General features: G+C 37.2%; 1 protein-coding gene across 6 annotated transcripts in view; it reads right to left on the bottom strand.

Moving 5' to 3' along the window:
- Positions 1-1,004: 1,004 nt before the first annotated feature.
- The window catches only part of limch1a (LIM and calponin homology domains 1a), a 55,426-nt gene continuing 38,778 nt past the window's right edge, over positions 1,005-17,652 (bottom strand). For 4 of the 6 annotated variants that reach the window (XM_081360327.1, XM_081360330.1, XM_081360331.1 and 1 more), the window contains 13 exons: positions 16,957-17,260; positions 16,346-16,464; positions 15,699-15,786; positions 13,881-13,906; positions 13,427-13,540; positions 11,903-11,995; positions 11,631-11,827; positions 11,207-11,301; positions 9,854-9,962; positions 9,507-9,593; positions 4,937-5,045; positions 4,754-4,856; positions 1,005-3,839 (listed from right to left, as the gene is read on the bottom strand). In XM_081360327.1, the coding sequence (XP_081216453.1) occupies positions 3,814-3,839; positions 4,754-4,856; positions 4,937-5,045; positions 9,507-9,593; positions 9,854-9,962; positions 11,207-11,301; positions 11,631-11,827; positions 11,903-11,995; positions 13,427-13,540; positions 13,881-13,906; positions 15,699-15,786; positions 16,346-16,464; positions 16,957-17,260 (1,470 nt within the window). In that variant the 3' untranslated portion in view covers positions 1,005-3,813. The remainder of the gene's footprint in view (positions 3,840-4,753; positions 4,857-4,936; positions 5,046-9,506; positions 9,594-9,853; positions 9,963-11,206; positions 11,302-11,630; positions 11,828-11,902; positions 11,996-13,426; positions 13,541-13,880; positions 13,907-15,698; positions 15,787-16,345; positions 16,465-16,956; positions 17,261-17,652) is intronic. The other 2 variants (XM_081360328.1, XM_081360329.1) reach the window with 2 other exon arrangements.

Here is a 17,652-nt window from a genome sequence, read left to right as displayed (position 1 = left end):
TTTTCATACTATATATGGTGAATAACTGTGATAGATCTAACCGTTCATTTCATGTAATTTTACAGTAAGTTACCGTTAAATTTACAATTTTTGGAAGTGAAAAAGTAATTGCTAAATTTACAGTGAAAAACGTAAATTGATCGGTAAATTAACATTATATCGGATTCTGAATTTTTTTTTTACTGTAAATTTAACTTAAGTCTGTAAAATCTAAAATGTTGCTACCGTATTTATTACGGTAAATTTCTGGCAACCACAGCTGCCAGTTTTTTACCGTAATTTAACAGAATGTTTTTTTCACAGTGTATGAAATTTATTTTATTTTATTTTATTCAGGTCTGGTTCCAGAACAGACGAGCTAAATTTCGTAAACAGGAGCGTGCAGCCACATGGATTGAGGCATCATCCAAAGTGCACAGTTCGCTTTCTCATGCCAGCTCCAAAACAATGACAGTTCCTGACCCAGACAGCACACAGCCCACTCTTACCCTAACCGAAGACCAGGAACAGGACAACAGCGGTCTCAGAGAGGGCCAAGCTCCAGAAGAACTGCCCTTGTTAGGCATAACTTCTCTTGAAGCACAGAGGTCAAGCGGTCACCTAACTCACTGTGCTACTACTGTGTGCATGTGTTGAGCAGTAAAAGACATGAAGTGCCATTTCAAACATCACTGTTTAGATCTCAGCCTGTGCCATTTCCTAACCTTATTTGTTATTTATCGGTTAAGATCTAAAGTTTGTAGGCCTACACATATGAGACATGCATGCTACATTTATCTTATTTTATTGCATTGAATTCATACAGATGGATAGGAAAATCATTCCACCTACTGTAATCGTTTACTGCTTTTTGTTCTTAAAGAGAGAGCTTTGACAACTTATAGTATGTGACAAAACTGCTAATTTTTCCCCTTAAAATTATATTCATATAATAGGATGCTGTTACAAAATAAATCTTCACCACATCATTATTCAGTCTTACAGTCACAGACACAAGGTGGAGGTGCATTTAAAATAGTTTATTATAGTTTATTTAAAAACATACACTTGCTATAAAAGCCATTGCATTTCAGCGTCTTGTAGGTTGTCTTATATCGCTCATTTTTAAAAGGGTGTAATAAATACAGAATATGAAGTTATTTGTCACACACATCTCACTCATCCTTGGCTAATCTTTCCAGTAATTATTGCCTAACTTTAGTTCGTATTCTTACAATGTCACAAAATAAAACAAATGATATACAAGCGACAGTCAAAACCCCCTGTATCTAAATGGTGATGTGTTTTAATCAAATTTCAAATATTAACAGAAAGCAAAAGAAGTTGTTATAAAAGCAGAAATTATATGCTATTTTTGCTGAATAAAATCGGCCGTTGTTGTATTTGATATTTTGGTGACATTCAACAGAACATGAAATCCTTTCCAGCTGATTTAGATTAATATAAATATGGATATTTAACAATTTTACATCTCTAAATGGACATGAAAAGCTTACAAAGGGTGTGCTTTTCATTTTTTAATCTCTTGCTCGCACATTCATAGTGTTTGAATAAAGTACAAGGGTAAAAGCAGAGTGCTCAGTGCATATGCATAATACTCTCACCAATACACATTGGTAACTTGAAGCTTTGGATGCAAGGGTGGCCGACACTAGACATTATCTGGAGCGCATTTCTAAGGCACAACATTGCAGAAGAGAGAAAGGCAACAGAACACATAAAAACGGGACATTTTTAAAAGCTAAAAAAGGGTTGCACTTTACATTACAGTGCTTCAGTTATTACATAAAATGTTTGATTATAGAGCCGCTTTGCACACTGTTAATGTTATTACTTCAGAAATTCATTTTAGTAGCATGTAATGTATGTGTAACATTGGCATTGTAATGTAAAGCGTCACCAAGGAAAGTTACTGGGATCATGCAATTGTCTTACCATTCAAATGCAGAGCAAAACGTAAATATTAATAACATAAAGTTGGAAAAATAATCAAATGGAAATGTAAGATCTACCTGCTAGCAACATGCTGTTTACATGGGTTGTTAAACAATACTGCACAAATAAAGTATCAAACCCCTCACTTATCAAACAGGAGAAAACGGGCAATGCAAAATGGAGGAAGGAACATTTCAATCAAATCCACTCCAGTTCATGAAGACATGAAGAAGGTTTTTTTCAAACCATAAATAAGGACAATTTTATCAGTATTCATTTCATGTTGTCAGTTAAGGCATCAGGACAAATCAGCTAGGCCTAAGAGTCGCACGTCATGCGTTCGTCAACAACAGTTGCCTAACATTTATTAATAATGTGAGAGACCTGCAAGACCATTACAAAAACTGAGATTATTTATTATTAATAAAATAACAGATGCAAAAATTTCTTGGATGAAAACTGGACGTTTGTGCTACCTAACAATAGAAACGGATTCAGTCACACTCTACATTACAGTGCCCATGTTACAGTGTATTTGAGTAACACTAAAAGAACAACGTTTTTAATTCCATGTCATCATTGTACACTAAATAAGTAACTCGTTTCCAGGAAAGTTGAAACATTTTGTAAAATGCAATAAAATCAAGAATCTGTGATTTGTTAATACTACAGTATTTAACCTTTAAAAGTACAAGGATTTACAATGTTTTCACTGACCAATTAATTGTATTTTCTAAATATAAACACATTTTGTAGATGATGGCTGCAACACACTCCAAAAAAAAGTTGGAGCAGAGGCTAAATAAAACTGTTTTATAAGCAAGTGAATTGGTACCAGATGAGGGTATCATGATTGGGAATAATAGTACAATCCACCAAAGGCTCAGTCTTTGTGAACAAATATGGGTCATGGCTCACCACTTTGTGCCAAATTTCATGAGAGAATTGCCAAACAATTCAAAAATCACATTTCTCAATGCAAGATTGCAAAGAATTCAGGTCTTTCACTATCCACCATACATAATATTGTGAAAAGATTCAGGGAATCCAGAGAAATCTTAGTCCTTGTTGGGCAAGAAACCTCTGACACTAGACACACACACTGTCTGCAGTCCAGATCTCTCTTATTGAAAATGTACGGCCCATCATAAAATAGAGAAGCAGACAACGACGACCACTGAGCAGCTGGACAGTATCAGGTAAGATTGGGCAAAAATTTCACTTTGCAACAATTAGTATCCTTAATTCCCAAACTATTTAAAAGTGTAATTGATGTGACGCAGTGGAAAACATGCCTCTGTCCCAACTTTCTGTTGCAGCCATCAAAACAAAAATTTGTTGAAAACAAGTGAAAACATTGGAAATCTTTTCTTTGTACTTTTGTCAGCTAAGTAAAGGTTAAAGATAAAATGTCCCAACTTTTCCTGAAATGGGGTTGTATTTGGGTTAATGGCACAGGCATTTGACATGATCTCTATCGCCCCATTAAGTACTGAGGTTTGTTACTGATCTGCATTTGCGTAAAGTATGTTTCTGGCCTCATTGCTATTGAACTGCGTGTAACATGGCCACTGTGAGGTAAAGTGCCACCAGTGCTCATTCTAAAGTGTAAAACTAACTAACAGTATTAACAGACTCGCTGTCATATATTTTATGAACTCTTTATCATATTTCAGTAAGCACAAAAACAGTCAAAGTCCAGAGGAAAACCCATCATGCGTTCATGATTCCAGTTCTGATGTTGATGTATATGTGCTTGTGCTGTAAGGAAAATAGTTGGAAATGTTGTAGAAACATAAAATCCGTTCTTCTTGGTTCTGGTCCTGGCTTGGTTTAACCTGATTCCGGTTCCATTTCCTTGTCAGAAGTGCAGAGGCCTCACAATGTTGTCGGCTGGCCAGCAGCTGCAAGGAAGGAGGAGCGCATTAATAAGGGTCTTGACAATATGTATTGTACCGTTTTACCCATGTCCCAGACCCAGGGGACCTTAAAATATGAAAAAAATAAAATAAAAAAAAAATCAATCATAAAAATATTATAACATTGAAAAAACTATGATAATCTAAAAAGATGAAATAATCATAACCAATTACATAAACAAGTACACAAATTATAAATGTCCCTCGGATTCCATCACGAACACCAATTTTACCACAAAAAAGTTATAAAAAATAAATGAATAATTAACAAATAGAGAATAACTAAGGAGAGCATGTCAATGAAGAGATCGATATGAAATATGGGATATGTGATGTAAAAAAACAACAACAAAAAAAACACAATATTTGTATTGTGCATAATTTCCAGTCAAACTGCCAAATTATGTAAAAAGTGTGAAAATATTATAATTAGATATATTAGATAAATTACATATGCACAGTGCTGGTCATTTGCCCCCTTGGTAAATATGATCAAAGATGGCTGTAAAAAATAAATCTGCATTGTTTATCCTTGATATTTTATTTTTTTTTAAATGTAAAAATCTAACCTTTTATTGAAGTAAAAGAATTGAAAGTGGGGGGAAAATCACATTATGGAATAAATGTTTTTCTCCAAAACACATTGGGAATGGATGAATGGTCTTTGATCTCTTGTCAGGTGTTTTCCAAACTCATCAGGCATTTTAGGATAAGACTGTTATAAAGTATTTAATAAAAGGGGGCAGATAATTGTTCCCAATGTGTTTTGGAGAAAAACATTTATTTTATAATGTGATGATTCATGTTTTTGATCACACATTACCTTTCAAAATGCAGAAAAACTACAATCACAATATCCAGCACATTTAGGATCATACACTTAAAACACATTGACTCACCCCTTGATTTTATGTAGCATTCTTGACAATTAAGAAGTCCATTTCGAATTCGGACGTCAGTCCCAGCACTTGTGTCGCCAAGTAACCCTTTACACACGCCACACTAGAACACATCAGATATTCATATGAGAAGACGTAGAGGTTACTCACGTATACACAGAGACTAACACAAACGAGAATTACCTTAAAACACTGAATATGGAAGTACAGCCCCAAGGTTTCAATGATCATAGCTGCTCCTTTACCCAACGGATGTGCACAGCTGGAGCAAAGTTTCTTTCCACTTACTGACCTGCAGAGGGCGCCACATAAAGCCATATGTTATTGGGTGGGTCTCGATCAGCTCCCTAGCGTCCCTAGGGTGTGAGAGGCTGTGAGAGGCTGCATCTGAAATCGCATACTCTTTTGAGTAGGTACTTATTTTGAATAAGTAATTACTTCACGACCGCAGGACATATTACATTCGCCATGTTATCATTATCACGTGACTTTCCGGCACCAATTGCGTCACTTCTCCGCCATTCATAAATCCTCTCCCATGGCCTAATGGGATATTAACCCTTATGTGCTGTTGGGGATGTTTTCATCCACTATGGGGTATTTTTGAGTCTAATTTTGGCCATAACTTTTTCTGTGTTTCAGCAAATGGAATGATTTTTGGTGACAAATCTTATTTTGACACATATTTTGGGAAAATGCTTTGAAATTTTTCAAAAACTCAACAGTACACTGTGGGCAAATTTACTACCCTTTCGTTATGTTTGTGGCTGAAAACAGCCACTACTTTAAACTGCTATAAAAATGTATCAGATAAATATTTTTTTCAATTTTTTTTGCATAAATCCATTAATCAACCTCAGTCCTGCTCAAAAATACTAAATGTTTAAAAAAAAAAATCATGATTTTAACTCTTTAATTGCCAAATTCGTAAATTATGTCACTGATTTGGGAAAAAACACACACAAAATGACTCATTTTCAATATAAAATGTGATTGTGGACTGGATTTTTTTTTACCTTTTATCACAGTCTTGGACATGTCAAAGATTAGAAACAACATTGGTTTTGATGCATTGTTAGTTTTTGTGCAGCATCAGATTTTAACTTTTTCTCCCTCATTTACTGTTCGTGGCTGTTTTTGCCCCATTGACTTCCATTATAACCACATTTTTTGATTGCAAGGTCATGACACCATATAATCATGCATTTTTGATTGTTGGTGGTTTTCCCTGTTGGGAAGAGGTAAAATTTGTCATTTTTACTGTTGATAACCAGGTGGCACCATTAACCCTTTAGATTGGCCTGTGCAAAAAAAAAGCTTAGTTTCTGGCTTTTACATGGAGTTATATGGAGTATAATAGCATAATAAAGTGTGTGTTTGTGTTTGTGTTTGTGTGTTTGTGTTTGTGTGTGTGTGTGTGTGTGTGTGTGTGTGTGTGTGTGTGTGTGTGTGTGTGTGTGTGTGTGTGTGTGTGTGTGTGTGTGTGTGTGAACTCACCTTGATGCGTCTGAGAAAATCAAAATATGCACCTCAGCTCTCAGATCTACATGGAGTAAACAAAAACAAAGTAAGTGTATTTATGCATCTGCTGCCTTTTGATGGTGAGAAATGCAGACTAAACAAAAACAAAGCAAGTGGATTTAAACGCGTGCATGCAAGCCTGCTGGTCATTTGATGGTGAGAAGAGCAGCAAGCAACATGAGAAAGGGCTTGACTTGTAGTGAAGTTTTAGAGATGATTATGCAGCCTGACCCTTCCAGCGAGCTGCAGGATGTATCGTCTTCTCCCTCCTCTGACACCACAGACACAGGAGAGTCAGATCCTGATTTGGATGTGGCACCCTCATCATCCTCTCTAGCTTCCACTGAAGGCGAGGAGGATTCGGAGGATCCTGGATCTGGGTGGATTGGGAGAAACGGCGAAGTGTGGTTTTCCACTAACGCGGAGACAACTCCCTTTCTTCAGCCTGCCAGAGGCGTGACTCCAGGGCCGACGCGCTATGCCTTCGCAAGGGTCCAGAACATGGATTCCGTGTTGAATCTGTTTTTTACGGAGGAGATGATTGACCTCATTGTCAGCATGACTTGCGTCAACACATACATGTTTGTACAGTCATACAAACATGTATGACTATGCCTTGTAATGGCATAGCGCGTCGGCCCTGGAGTCACGCCTCTGGCAGGCTGAAGAAAGAGAGTTGTCTCCGCGTTAGTGGAAAACCACACTTCGCCGTTTCTCCCAATCCACCCAGATCCAGGATCCTCCGAATCCTCCTCGCCTTCAGTGGAAGCTAGAGAGGATGATGAGGGTGCCACATCCAAATCAGGATCTGACTCTCCTGAGTCTGTGGCGTCAGAGGGAGAAGACGATACATCCTGCAGCTCGCTGGAAGGGTCAGGCTGCATAATCATCTCTAAAACTTCACTACAAGTCAAGCCCTTTCTCATGTTGCTTGCTGCTCTTCTCACCATCAAATGACCAGCAGGCTTGCATGCACGCGTTTAAATCCACTTGCTTTGTTTTTGTTTAGTCTGCATTTCTCACCATCAAAAGGCAGCAGATGCATAAATACACTTACTTTGTTTTTGTTTACTCCATGTAGATCTGAGAGCTGAGGTGCATATTTTGATTTTCTCAGACGCATCAAGGTGAGTTCACACACACACACACACACACACACACACACACACACACACACTTTATTATGCTATTATACTCCATATAACTCCATGTAAAAGCCAGAAACTAAGCTTTTTTTGGCACAGGCCTATCTAAAGGGTTAATGGTGCCACCTGGTTATCAACAGTAAAAATTACAAATTTTACCTCTTCCCAACAGGGAAAACCACCAACAATCAAAAATGCATGATTATATGGTGTCATGACCTTGCAATCAAAAAATGTGGTTTAATGGAAGTCAATGGGGCAAAAACAGCCACGAACAGTAAATGAGGGAGAAAAAGTTCAAATCTGATGCTGCACAAAAACTAACAATGCATCAAAACCAATGTTGTTTCTAATCTTTGACATGTCCAAGACTGTGATAAAAGGTAAAAAAAAAATCCAGTCCACAATCACATTTTATATTGAAAATGAGTAATTTTGTGTTTTTTTCCCCCCCAAATCAGTGACATCATTTACGAATTTGGCAATTAAAGAGTTAAAATCCTGAATTTTTTTTAAACATTTAGTATTTTTGAGCAGGACAGAGGTTGATTAATAGATTTATGCAAAAAAATTTGAAAAAAATATTTATCTGATACATTTTTACAGCAGTTTAAAGTAGTGGCTGTTTTCAGCCACAAACATAACGAAAGGTAGTAAATTTAAACGATGCACAAGTGTCCATCGTATGCTCACTTCAGTATCTCGCTAGAAGAAGTAGGTCACCTGGGTACTTTTTGCCTACTTTATTGTGTACTGTGAATTTGGACATTGTGACATACTGTTTTTCATCTACTATATAGTAGGGAAGTATGCGATTTTGGATGCAGCCATTGTGAGCATCATTGCTCCCTGGTTTTTGCAGTGCATTGTGGGACTTTTTAGGTGCACTGGAAGGATTTTGCGATTGAGACAGCCCCTGATCAGTGGCCTGAATACTGAGCTGTTTTACCCATTGTAAAACTTTAACACTGACTTCTTGAAATAACAACTGTTACAATATCGGTAACACTTTACAATAAGGTTTCATTTGTTAACATTAATTAACATGAACTAACAATGAAAAACACTTCTAAATCATGTATTAATCTTAGTTTCAACATTAATTTCAACATTTACTATTACATTATTCAAAACAAAAGTATATGTTAATATTATTCAATGGACACAATGAACAGTTGTATTTTTAACTAACATTAACATACTGCAACAAATGTATTGCTCATTGTTAGTTAATGTTAGCTAATGCATTAACTAATGTTAACTAACACGGGACCTTATTGTAAAGTGTTAAGGTACGTTCACGCCACGCCCTAATTACCGTAATTACAAGATTTCAACTTGTAAAGAGTGTTCCATTCCTTGTAACCTGCACATTTTCTGAGAGGTTATACTTGTACCACGTGACTGCTGCAGTTTCATTTAGGCATTGATCATTTTGCCATAGAAACGCATAATTCCCAGCCCGAGGACGTGAACAGCTCCGTGTAGAACAGCTTACGGTAATTACAACATGCCGTGAATGCAGCTTTACCATAATATCCGTGTAACTATAAATAGAATAAATATGTTTATGCACAGTGGGGACCAAAAGTCTTAAAATACCATTATTGTCTATTTTAATAAAATTGTTTTCAATAATTACATTTTAATTACATTTTTTCAGGTTTAAATGATTTTAAGGAACAACAACGATATGCTACCACACTTTTGGACCCCCAATATATATATATATATATATATATATATATATATATACACTTTAAAGTGGTAACAAAAAAGCAAAATGCAATGCAAATATGCAATTTAAATGAATGGGATTGTGTGCGCATAAGCACTTGGCATGATAATGTAACTCCTGAAATGAAAGCATTTGTTATGCCTTATACATATGGTCACCATTCACCAAATTGAAACCAATACTTTTGCATTTTAAGAAGATGCATTAAATCTTATAGGCCAGTTCAACAGCATGACCCAGTCACTGTTTCTGGCTGAAGTGCACAAATGCATTTGAAGCCTATTACTGAAACGCTCCACACACACACACGCATATGCGATCGAGTATGTGTTGGAGGGAAGGCTCGTACCTGCTGGGTGATGGAGGTGGCGTGTCTTGTGATGGTGTGGGTGATTTTGATGGGTGTGTCCCTAAAACATTTTCACACGACCCAGTCCTGCCATCAGCCATACACACACACACACACACACACACACACACACGCGCATAGAGACAAAGAACTGTGAAAGCAAGTCATATGCAGAAATGTGTCATGTGCCAGAAAAAAAAAATCATACTGATCTGATCGTTTAAACATCCTTCACTCATAGCAAAGCCAAGCAGCATTTTGGCACTTGTGTAAGCAAGCCAGCATGCATCCCCAAACACACACACACACACACACACACACACACACACACACACACACACACACACCTCCTCATCCCCGTGGTCTGGCTCTGGGGTGGACTCTGTTTACGATCAAGTGAGGCAGTTTTCTTCAAATCCTCTTGCCTGCCTTTAGACTTACAGCTCCAAGAGCCATCTGTAATAACACAGAAAAAAGTGTGTCCGCTAATTTGCTGGTTTAATATGCACTGTGATTTATATATATAGTGGCAGACGAGTAATGCATTAAAAAAAGATGTTCTTGCAAGTCTGAGCTATTTTAATTTTAATTTTATCAAGATTTCTGAAATGTTGATATAAGATGTTTGGCTATTTCTAAAAACCTTTTGTCAAAAGTAGTGTGGTGTAACCAACATGCAGGAAAAAATTGTGACGAAATCAATAGACGATCCCTTTTAGATCTTTATGATATTTTTGTAAAACTACTTTATAAATCACTTGATATTCATGACACAAAAAAGTATACTTTATAAAACATATATAATAATTAACATATGTAGTGTTACAATAATAATAATTTATTACAATAATAATAATAATCATTTATAATAAAACAACAATAATCATTTTTTTATTGCAATTATTTTAAATAATATATTTGTTAAAAATGGCCCGAGGGCAAGCTTTCTTGCTCTGCCTTCCCACATTATGCACTGCACAGGTGTGGCAATATTATTATTAATAAGAAGGGGAGAATCTCTAGCCTAGAAATCTAGACGCACCCTAGCGGCAGCAAAATGTATTTTGCAAAATTGACTCCATTGACTTTTGAGCTGCAAAAACCTAAATTGGGTCAGGCCAATCACGTCGTGCATAGAGTAGGCGGGGCGGGCTTAACATAATGACGACAGAGTTGCGACGGCTGCCACTTGAAAACAAAGAAGAGCTGCTGCTGGAGAACGGTCTTTCGAATCGGCTTTGGCCGCGACTCTGGAGGACTTGGAGTTAAGTTTTTCTTTGAGAAAAGAGCAAAGAACGGCACTCAAGTCATTCTTAAAAAAAGGAAGATGTGTTCGTCGGTTTGCCGGCCAGATATGGCAAAAGTTTAATCTATCAACTAACGTTAGCTCCGCTGTTGGGAAAACGCTCTGGTTGGTTGAAGCGCTGTCCTATTGCGTGCAGAGGGAATTTGAAAGACAGCCGTTTATCCCGCCCCTCGGATTAAACCGCGTCTATGGTGAGTTTTCAGACCTAACATCTTGATGTAGGTCTGGCTTGCCAGGCTAGGGAATCTCCTCAACCACCACCAATGAGCAGCATTCACATTTTTAGTGTTTTTTGTAGAAAATTTTTTTTTTCTTCAAAAATGAATAAAACCAACAAACAAAAGATTTGACCCAGATTGACGCAAGGTTAGTGTGTGTCTTAGCGTAATCTTACCTTGTATAAACTGCAGTTGTGGTGTAGCTGTTTGGCTCTCCTGAGGTTCAATCCTCTGACCATTCTGCTGAGCTGGTGCGATTACTTGATCAGGGCTAGAGAGGTTAAATTGAACATTGAAAAACCATTTGACATTATCAACAATATGAATTTGTATTTTTTTGTTAACCCTTTTCCAATGACAGGTTGCCAGAGTACATCAAAGCCAGCTCAATATGGCACAATGACTCTGAATTAAATTACGCTGAATTTTAGTTTTTTTTTTTTTTTTGTGGGCAGGTTGCCGTAGTCACAGTCAATCACATTATCACTTGCTCAGTGGAAACGCAAGCCATTCTGAGAGAGGTTTGCAGATCGCCTGGCTGAATACCAGCATCAGCACCGTTTCGGTGGAAAAGGTATATGGATTTTGCATATATTTCACCTGTGTGTCAGACTGTTACTCTGTGCTTGTTTCTCCAGCATTTCCTGTTTCTTCTCCCAGTCAGCCAAGGAGAGGACAATAGTGTCCTGTGGGACTAAGGGCTGGGTGAGGGACGGAGCCTCGGTCACGATACTTGATGATAAAACCGAGGTGCGAGGGGTCAGTGGGGTCACAGTTTCCTCCAGTATCCGCCTCTCCTATTGTAGATTAAGAACGAATTAGTCGTCATTAAGAACTAATTAGTTGTCATGTAAAAAAATTTGAAGACGCACCTCTTCATGGTGTCTCCTCTCCTCCTCTTCCACCTCTCTCTGTGCTCTCTCCCACTCCTCCTTCAGCTTCTCCTGCTCTCTCTGATATTTCTCCTACAGAGAAACAAAAGAAGGATTAAAGAAATATTTCACACCAAAAGATTAATTTGTGCAACTTTCTTTTTTCCATGGAACACAAAAGAAGATATTTTGAAGAATGAGCTGGTCGCTCTTTTCCTTGCAATAACATTGAATAACAACATTTATATATTTGTTCAGGTCTAATGGAGGAACTCTGTAACTCTTTATTTTACAGTATTCCTGTTACACATCTTACATGTAACTCTGGTGGTGGTTGAGGAGATCCCCCCTTCTATGTAAAGCGCTTTGAGTGCCGAGAAAAAGCGCTATATAAATGTAATGAATTATTATTATTATTTACATGTACTAGTAGTAACAGTAAATTAGGCATAGTAAATTATAATTAATATGACTCAGTACATATATATAAATTAAACTATATCAAAAGCACCTTAAAATAAGTGTAACCAGGAACTCGAAGAAAACTGGGAAAACTAAGAATTTTTTTTACCAAGGCTGAAAATGTCTAATGCTTACCAAGGCTGCATTTATTTGACCAAAAATATAGTGAAAACAGTAATATTGTAAAATATTATTACTATTACTACTATTTAGTTTGGGTTTTGGTTCTGTTTTCCCTGTTCCTGTTTGCCCTGTCATTGTAAGTTGACCTAGTTTCCTAGTGAGTGCCAGTTTATTCCCTTAGTTACTGATTACGTTCACCGTTCCCTTATTTACCTCTGTGTATTTAAGCCCTCAGTTTCCTTTGTTCAGTTTTCTGTTCTCTGTTGCGTTATGTTGAGTTGTTCTGTTTACGTGTTTCTTGAGTTCTATGTTAAAAAAATCTTTACTGCTTCCTATAGATCCTGCTTTCAACTTTATTTGCAACCCATCGGGGAAATCAGTACATATTATGTTAATATATATATTAAAATGTAATTTATTCCTGTGATGGCAAAGCTGAATTCATTACTCCATTATTCAGTGTCACGTGATCCTTCAGAAATACTTCTAATATGTTAATTTGGTGCTCCAATTGTTTATTTTTTATTTTATTATCTCAGTTGAATGTCTTGCTTAATATTTGTGTGGAAACTGATACTTTTTTTCAGGATTCTTTGATGAATAGAAAGTTATTATTTTTTGTAATAATGTAAAAGTCTTTTATGTCACTTTTTGTATGAAACCACAATAAACACATAAGTGATTTCTTCGAAATTTGTTCGTCAAATTTTCTTTTTCTTCGAAATTTGTCCTTTTATATTCCACAGAAGTAAAGAAGTCATACAAGTTTGGGTCTGGTTATAGAGGAAGTCAACAAACGGTGCGATAAATTGGAGAGACGGTGAAGGGTAGAGAGGACAGATAGGAAAATCTCATGCTGACCAGAATACTGACACCTACACCAATACCAGTTTTGTGGTGCACACTTCTCTCAGACAAACCCCAAGCTGGCTATTGTACCTGAAGCAGGCGTTCCTGCTCCTGTTGCCATCTCTCCTGCCGTCTACGCTCTTCATTAGGATCCCACGTCCAGTGATCAACCCTTTTTGCAAGATTCAGCATTGGGGTTTCAATCTGATTCACGCACACACACATAAAGAAGAAGAAAGGAAGAAAAGGAAAGGAATGTAAGAAGACAGGGTGCACCTACACTGTAACAACAGCTATAAGCATGAGCACTTGAAAGTTGGTCTGAGACGCTGAAACACCAGTGAGAAGCAATGCAACGGCAAAAGACATAAAACACAATCTGCTCCCTCAAGCCATCTTGAGTACTCTAGCAGCCAAAATCAGTAAAATGCACATCAAATGAGTGACTACCAAGGGAAAAAAGAATGAAAAGAGTTGCAAGAAGAGGAAATAAGGAGATATTCTGGAAGAATTGGTGTGAGTTTGGCACGACTGAAGTACTCACACATTCTGTTGAGTAGTCAATCCCCTCTGTGGAGGAAAGGAGAGGGAAACAGAAGCTTTAGAAACTCATCATATACTCAATAATATCGTCTTACGCTAATGAAAGCGATAGCACCACAGGAGTTTAAACTGGTGCACAGATACACAGAGCATAAAACACTGAAATGACACAAACAAAGAGATAGACGGAAAGTGTTGAGGCATAATGGCTCTGTTAACACCCGATACTCACATCCATCTCATGGTCCTCTTTCAAAACAGATCCCTGTTTACACTTATTACGTTGTTATTGTTATTTACATGCACCTCCACTTATGATTTTGAGGCTCTCTGATTTTGTGGCTACTTCAATGCAGTGTGGTCGAGTGTATTTGACCACTGTTGATCACAGATTGTGATTGTATCACCTGAGATGGATATGAATACTAGGTATACATGGGGCCAAAACAAGAAGGGTGTATTCTCTGAGAGTTGTTAAAATACAGACATGAAAACAACAGTAAAAGCAATATAAAACAGAACATCCTAATTTCTACATAATTCATTTTTGAGCACGACTGCGTAATGATCAGATTAAATAAATCTATTCTATGCCCATGGAGCGCTGACATATGTCCATGCTACAGATGCCTGATGAGGACAAAGTGACGCACAAATCTATGTTTAGAAGGAAAGGTCTTTAGTTGAGGAGAGAGTGGGGACAGATGGGAGAGTTTACACTTCAGTTTACACCTCAATAAGAAACGGCAAGACTGTTGTCATGTGACTATACCAGTAAATATATACTATATACTGGTAAATCAAAGTCAAAGGAAATTTTCTACATCTCTACAATGTTTTACATTCTGCAAGTGAAATACATTTTATGTCAAAGCACATTTTTTCCAGGTCTAAAAATACACGTATCATACATATTGGTACATTTTCAGGGCATAACCTTTATTTGTAATATTATAATGTTTCTATTTCGAATTGCCTGAAAAACCACCTCATGTGAGCGTAAAAACTTTTTTTGCGATAAATGGGAGTTGTTGCGAAATTGAAAAGTTTCCATTGGGCGTATTTTCAATTCGCAATTTCAATTTGCACAATGTGAAGGGTAATGGAAACGCGGCTTATGTCACCTTAAAATAAAGTGTAACCAAACTTCCCAGACAGCAACATATTCGGCTCACATCTGGTACGTGTTGAATCCACGTGTACAAGATGTGGGCCGACACTGTGTTGCTGTCTGGGTTACTGACCCCAAACTTTTGAACAGTAGTGTGTAATATATGTTTCACATCTGTCTCCTTTGTCCTTAACTATAGGACAAATTAAGTTAAAGTGGCACTGTTTACCCCACTTTCCTCTACATTTAAATACAGTTAAAAAAGTATCGCCTCATAGTGCCCTCAGCAGACAAGCGTTTACTCTACAATGCACCTCCACAGGAGAAGTCAAAGGAGGTTGACAAACGAGAGATGATGCAGATGGATTATCTGCTGTTCATGGAGAAGGAAGCCCTGTGCCATTAGCTCATCTATCAGTTTTACCTGTTGGAGCGAAGAACTCCCAGCGTAACCTAGAGCTAGAGGTATGTGAGGACTCTAACAGACCCACACGCACATCATATACCAGCCAGAAAAGATGGATAGTCAATGAAAGAGACAAAAAGCAAGAGAAAAAGATCGAAAAAGATAAACCAGAAAGAAAGGTAACCCAAAAGAAGATTCAGTGGAGGTAAATGGAGGACTAAAAAGTGGGAAAGTTGGAGTAAGGATTCATTTGTTCATCACATTATGAGAGATTAAGGATGTGGCAAGTGGAGTTGTATTACCTGTCAGTGAGAGCGAGTACGAAGTCTGGTCAGCCTTGCTGGTCTCGGCAGTTGAGCTCAAATCACATGAATTATGGACAGAACCAAGCTGATGGGAATGAAAAGGAAATCATTAAAGATTCTTGCGTTTTTCACAAAGGCAATGGAAATAAAAGCAGGTTTCCAATCAGTATATAGTATACAGTAGCACATTCACCCTATTCATCAAGGTATGCTATGCAAAAAAAAAATCCCTAACAGGGTGATCCCCATCCTGAACTTAATTTGCGTGTCTATTTTGTGAAAATGACCAGCTGACTGCACATTATCCTGCTTATTACATGGCAACTTGTAATATTAAATATTGGTTTATTTATTATTTATTTGGAATTATTTTCTTACTTGTGAAGACATAAAACTAGTGCAGCTATATTGGAAATTAAACAGTTTAGAAGTCGTGAATGCAACTGACCAATCAGAAGTATTAAAGTTTAAAGATGCACCCTATGAAGCACCAAACAGAAGTCACTTGAACAAGATCCGGTCTAGTCCCAAACTAATCATTTACTTTCCAGCAACTTTAGGCTTTATATTTAGGAATCAGTGGATGTGTTTCAAAAACCAATGAACTTTTATTAAAAAGTGAAAAGAGCGAAATCAAGGCCCACCTGCTCTGTGCAGGACGTGTCATTTGGTGGGATTTGGTGTGTCTGAGTGAGTTCTGTCACTATGGTTGTTGTGACAACACAGCTGAGCTTCATCATTGTGTCTGGCACTGGCTGCTTTCCTGATAAAATAGGAAACTTTAAGTTAATATAAAAATGATTCAGTATATTACCTTTGCTTTAAAGGGGTCACATCAAATTACTTTATATTATAACTTTATATGTGCAGAAAGTTGGAACTACTTAAATAGATAGTCCACCTAAATTCTGTTATTATTTACTCACCCTTTTGTCGCTCTGAACGTGTATTAAATTTTTTTATTCTGTGGAACACAATATATATAATACAATATAATATAATATAATATTCTGTGGAATATTTTGAAGAACATTGGGAACCAAACAACATTGGATCCCACTGACTTGGACAAAAAAGAACAATTAGTCATACAGTTTACAGTGGGTGAGTAAATGATGACAGAATTTTCATTTTTTTGGGTGAACTATCCCTTTAATTTCAATAAATTGTCTTTTTGGACCGGGGATGAAGTTTATTTTTGCATTATATTACCCCTAAAAAAAAGAAAACTTTGGATAATATTATATTCTTCAACCTGCTGGTTCTGACACCGATAGTGCAGATGAGTTGTCTTCTTTGATATTCTCTTCTTGAGAAATAAGAGAACATTCCTTTTCCATCTTTACAACTTCTTTCTCTTGTTCAGGAATGGAAGTCTGTAAGTTTTGCTGGTGGTCTGAGGCTTCAAACACAATTAGCTCCTCGTTTTGTAGACTTTGAGTGGCTGGCTTTGGAGGTGAGGGAGAGAAGTTGATAGGACGATGCATAGAATTTCTATCGTCCCTCTCTCTGCTCTCCTGCTGAGTGCTCTCACCATTCACACGTATCAGCCCATCACTCTGTATTAAAAACAAAGAACACACATTTATTCAAGCTAATTATGTACCCAAAAATGAGAGATTATTTACTCATTCTTGTATGGAACAGAAAAGGAGTCCAGGGCAATTCCGCGCAAAACTGTCACATCCATAACGCCAACTAAATATCATGGCATTGTGTTGGCGTTATGGATGTGACAGTTTTGCGTGAAATTGCCCTCCAGCAAAATGTCTAGGTTGGTTTTTTCATACACAGGAAGCGAATGGTGACCTCGACTGGTCCCATTCACTTTCATTATATGGAAAAAAGCAGCATGGACATTCTGATAATGGTGTGTTTTACGCAAGAAAGAAAGTCATTCAGGTTTTGAACATCAAGAGGGTGAGTAATGACAGAATACATTTTTTTGGGT

Source organism: Scardinius erythrophthalmus, assembly GCF_964197995.2.
Source record: "Scardinius erythrophthalmus genome assembly, chromosome: 3".
Classification (NCBI taxonomy): Eukaryota; Metazoa; Chordata; class Actinopteri; order Cypriniformes; family Leuciscidae; genus Scardinius; species Scardinius erythrophthalmus.
The sequence above is the reverse complement of the archived record's forward strand: the minus strand, read 5'-3'. Positions and strand labels throughout refer to the sequence as shown.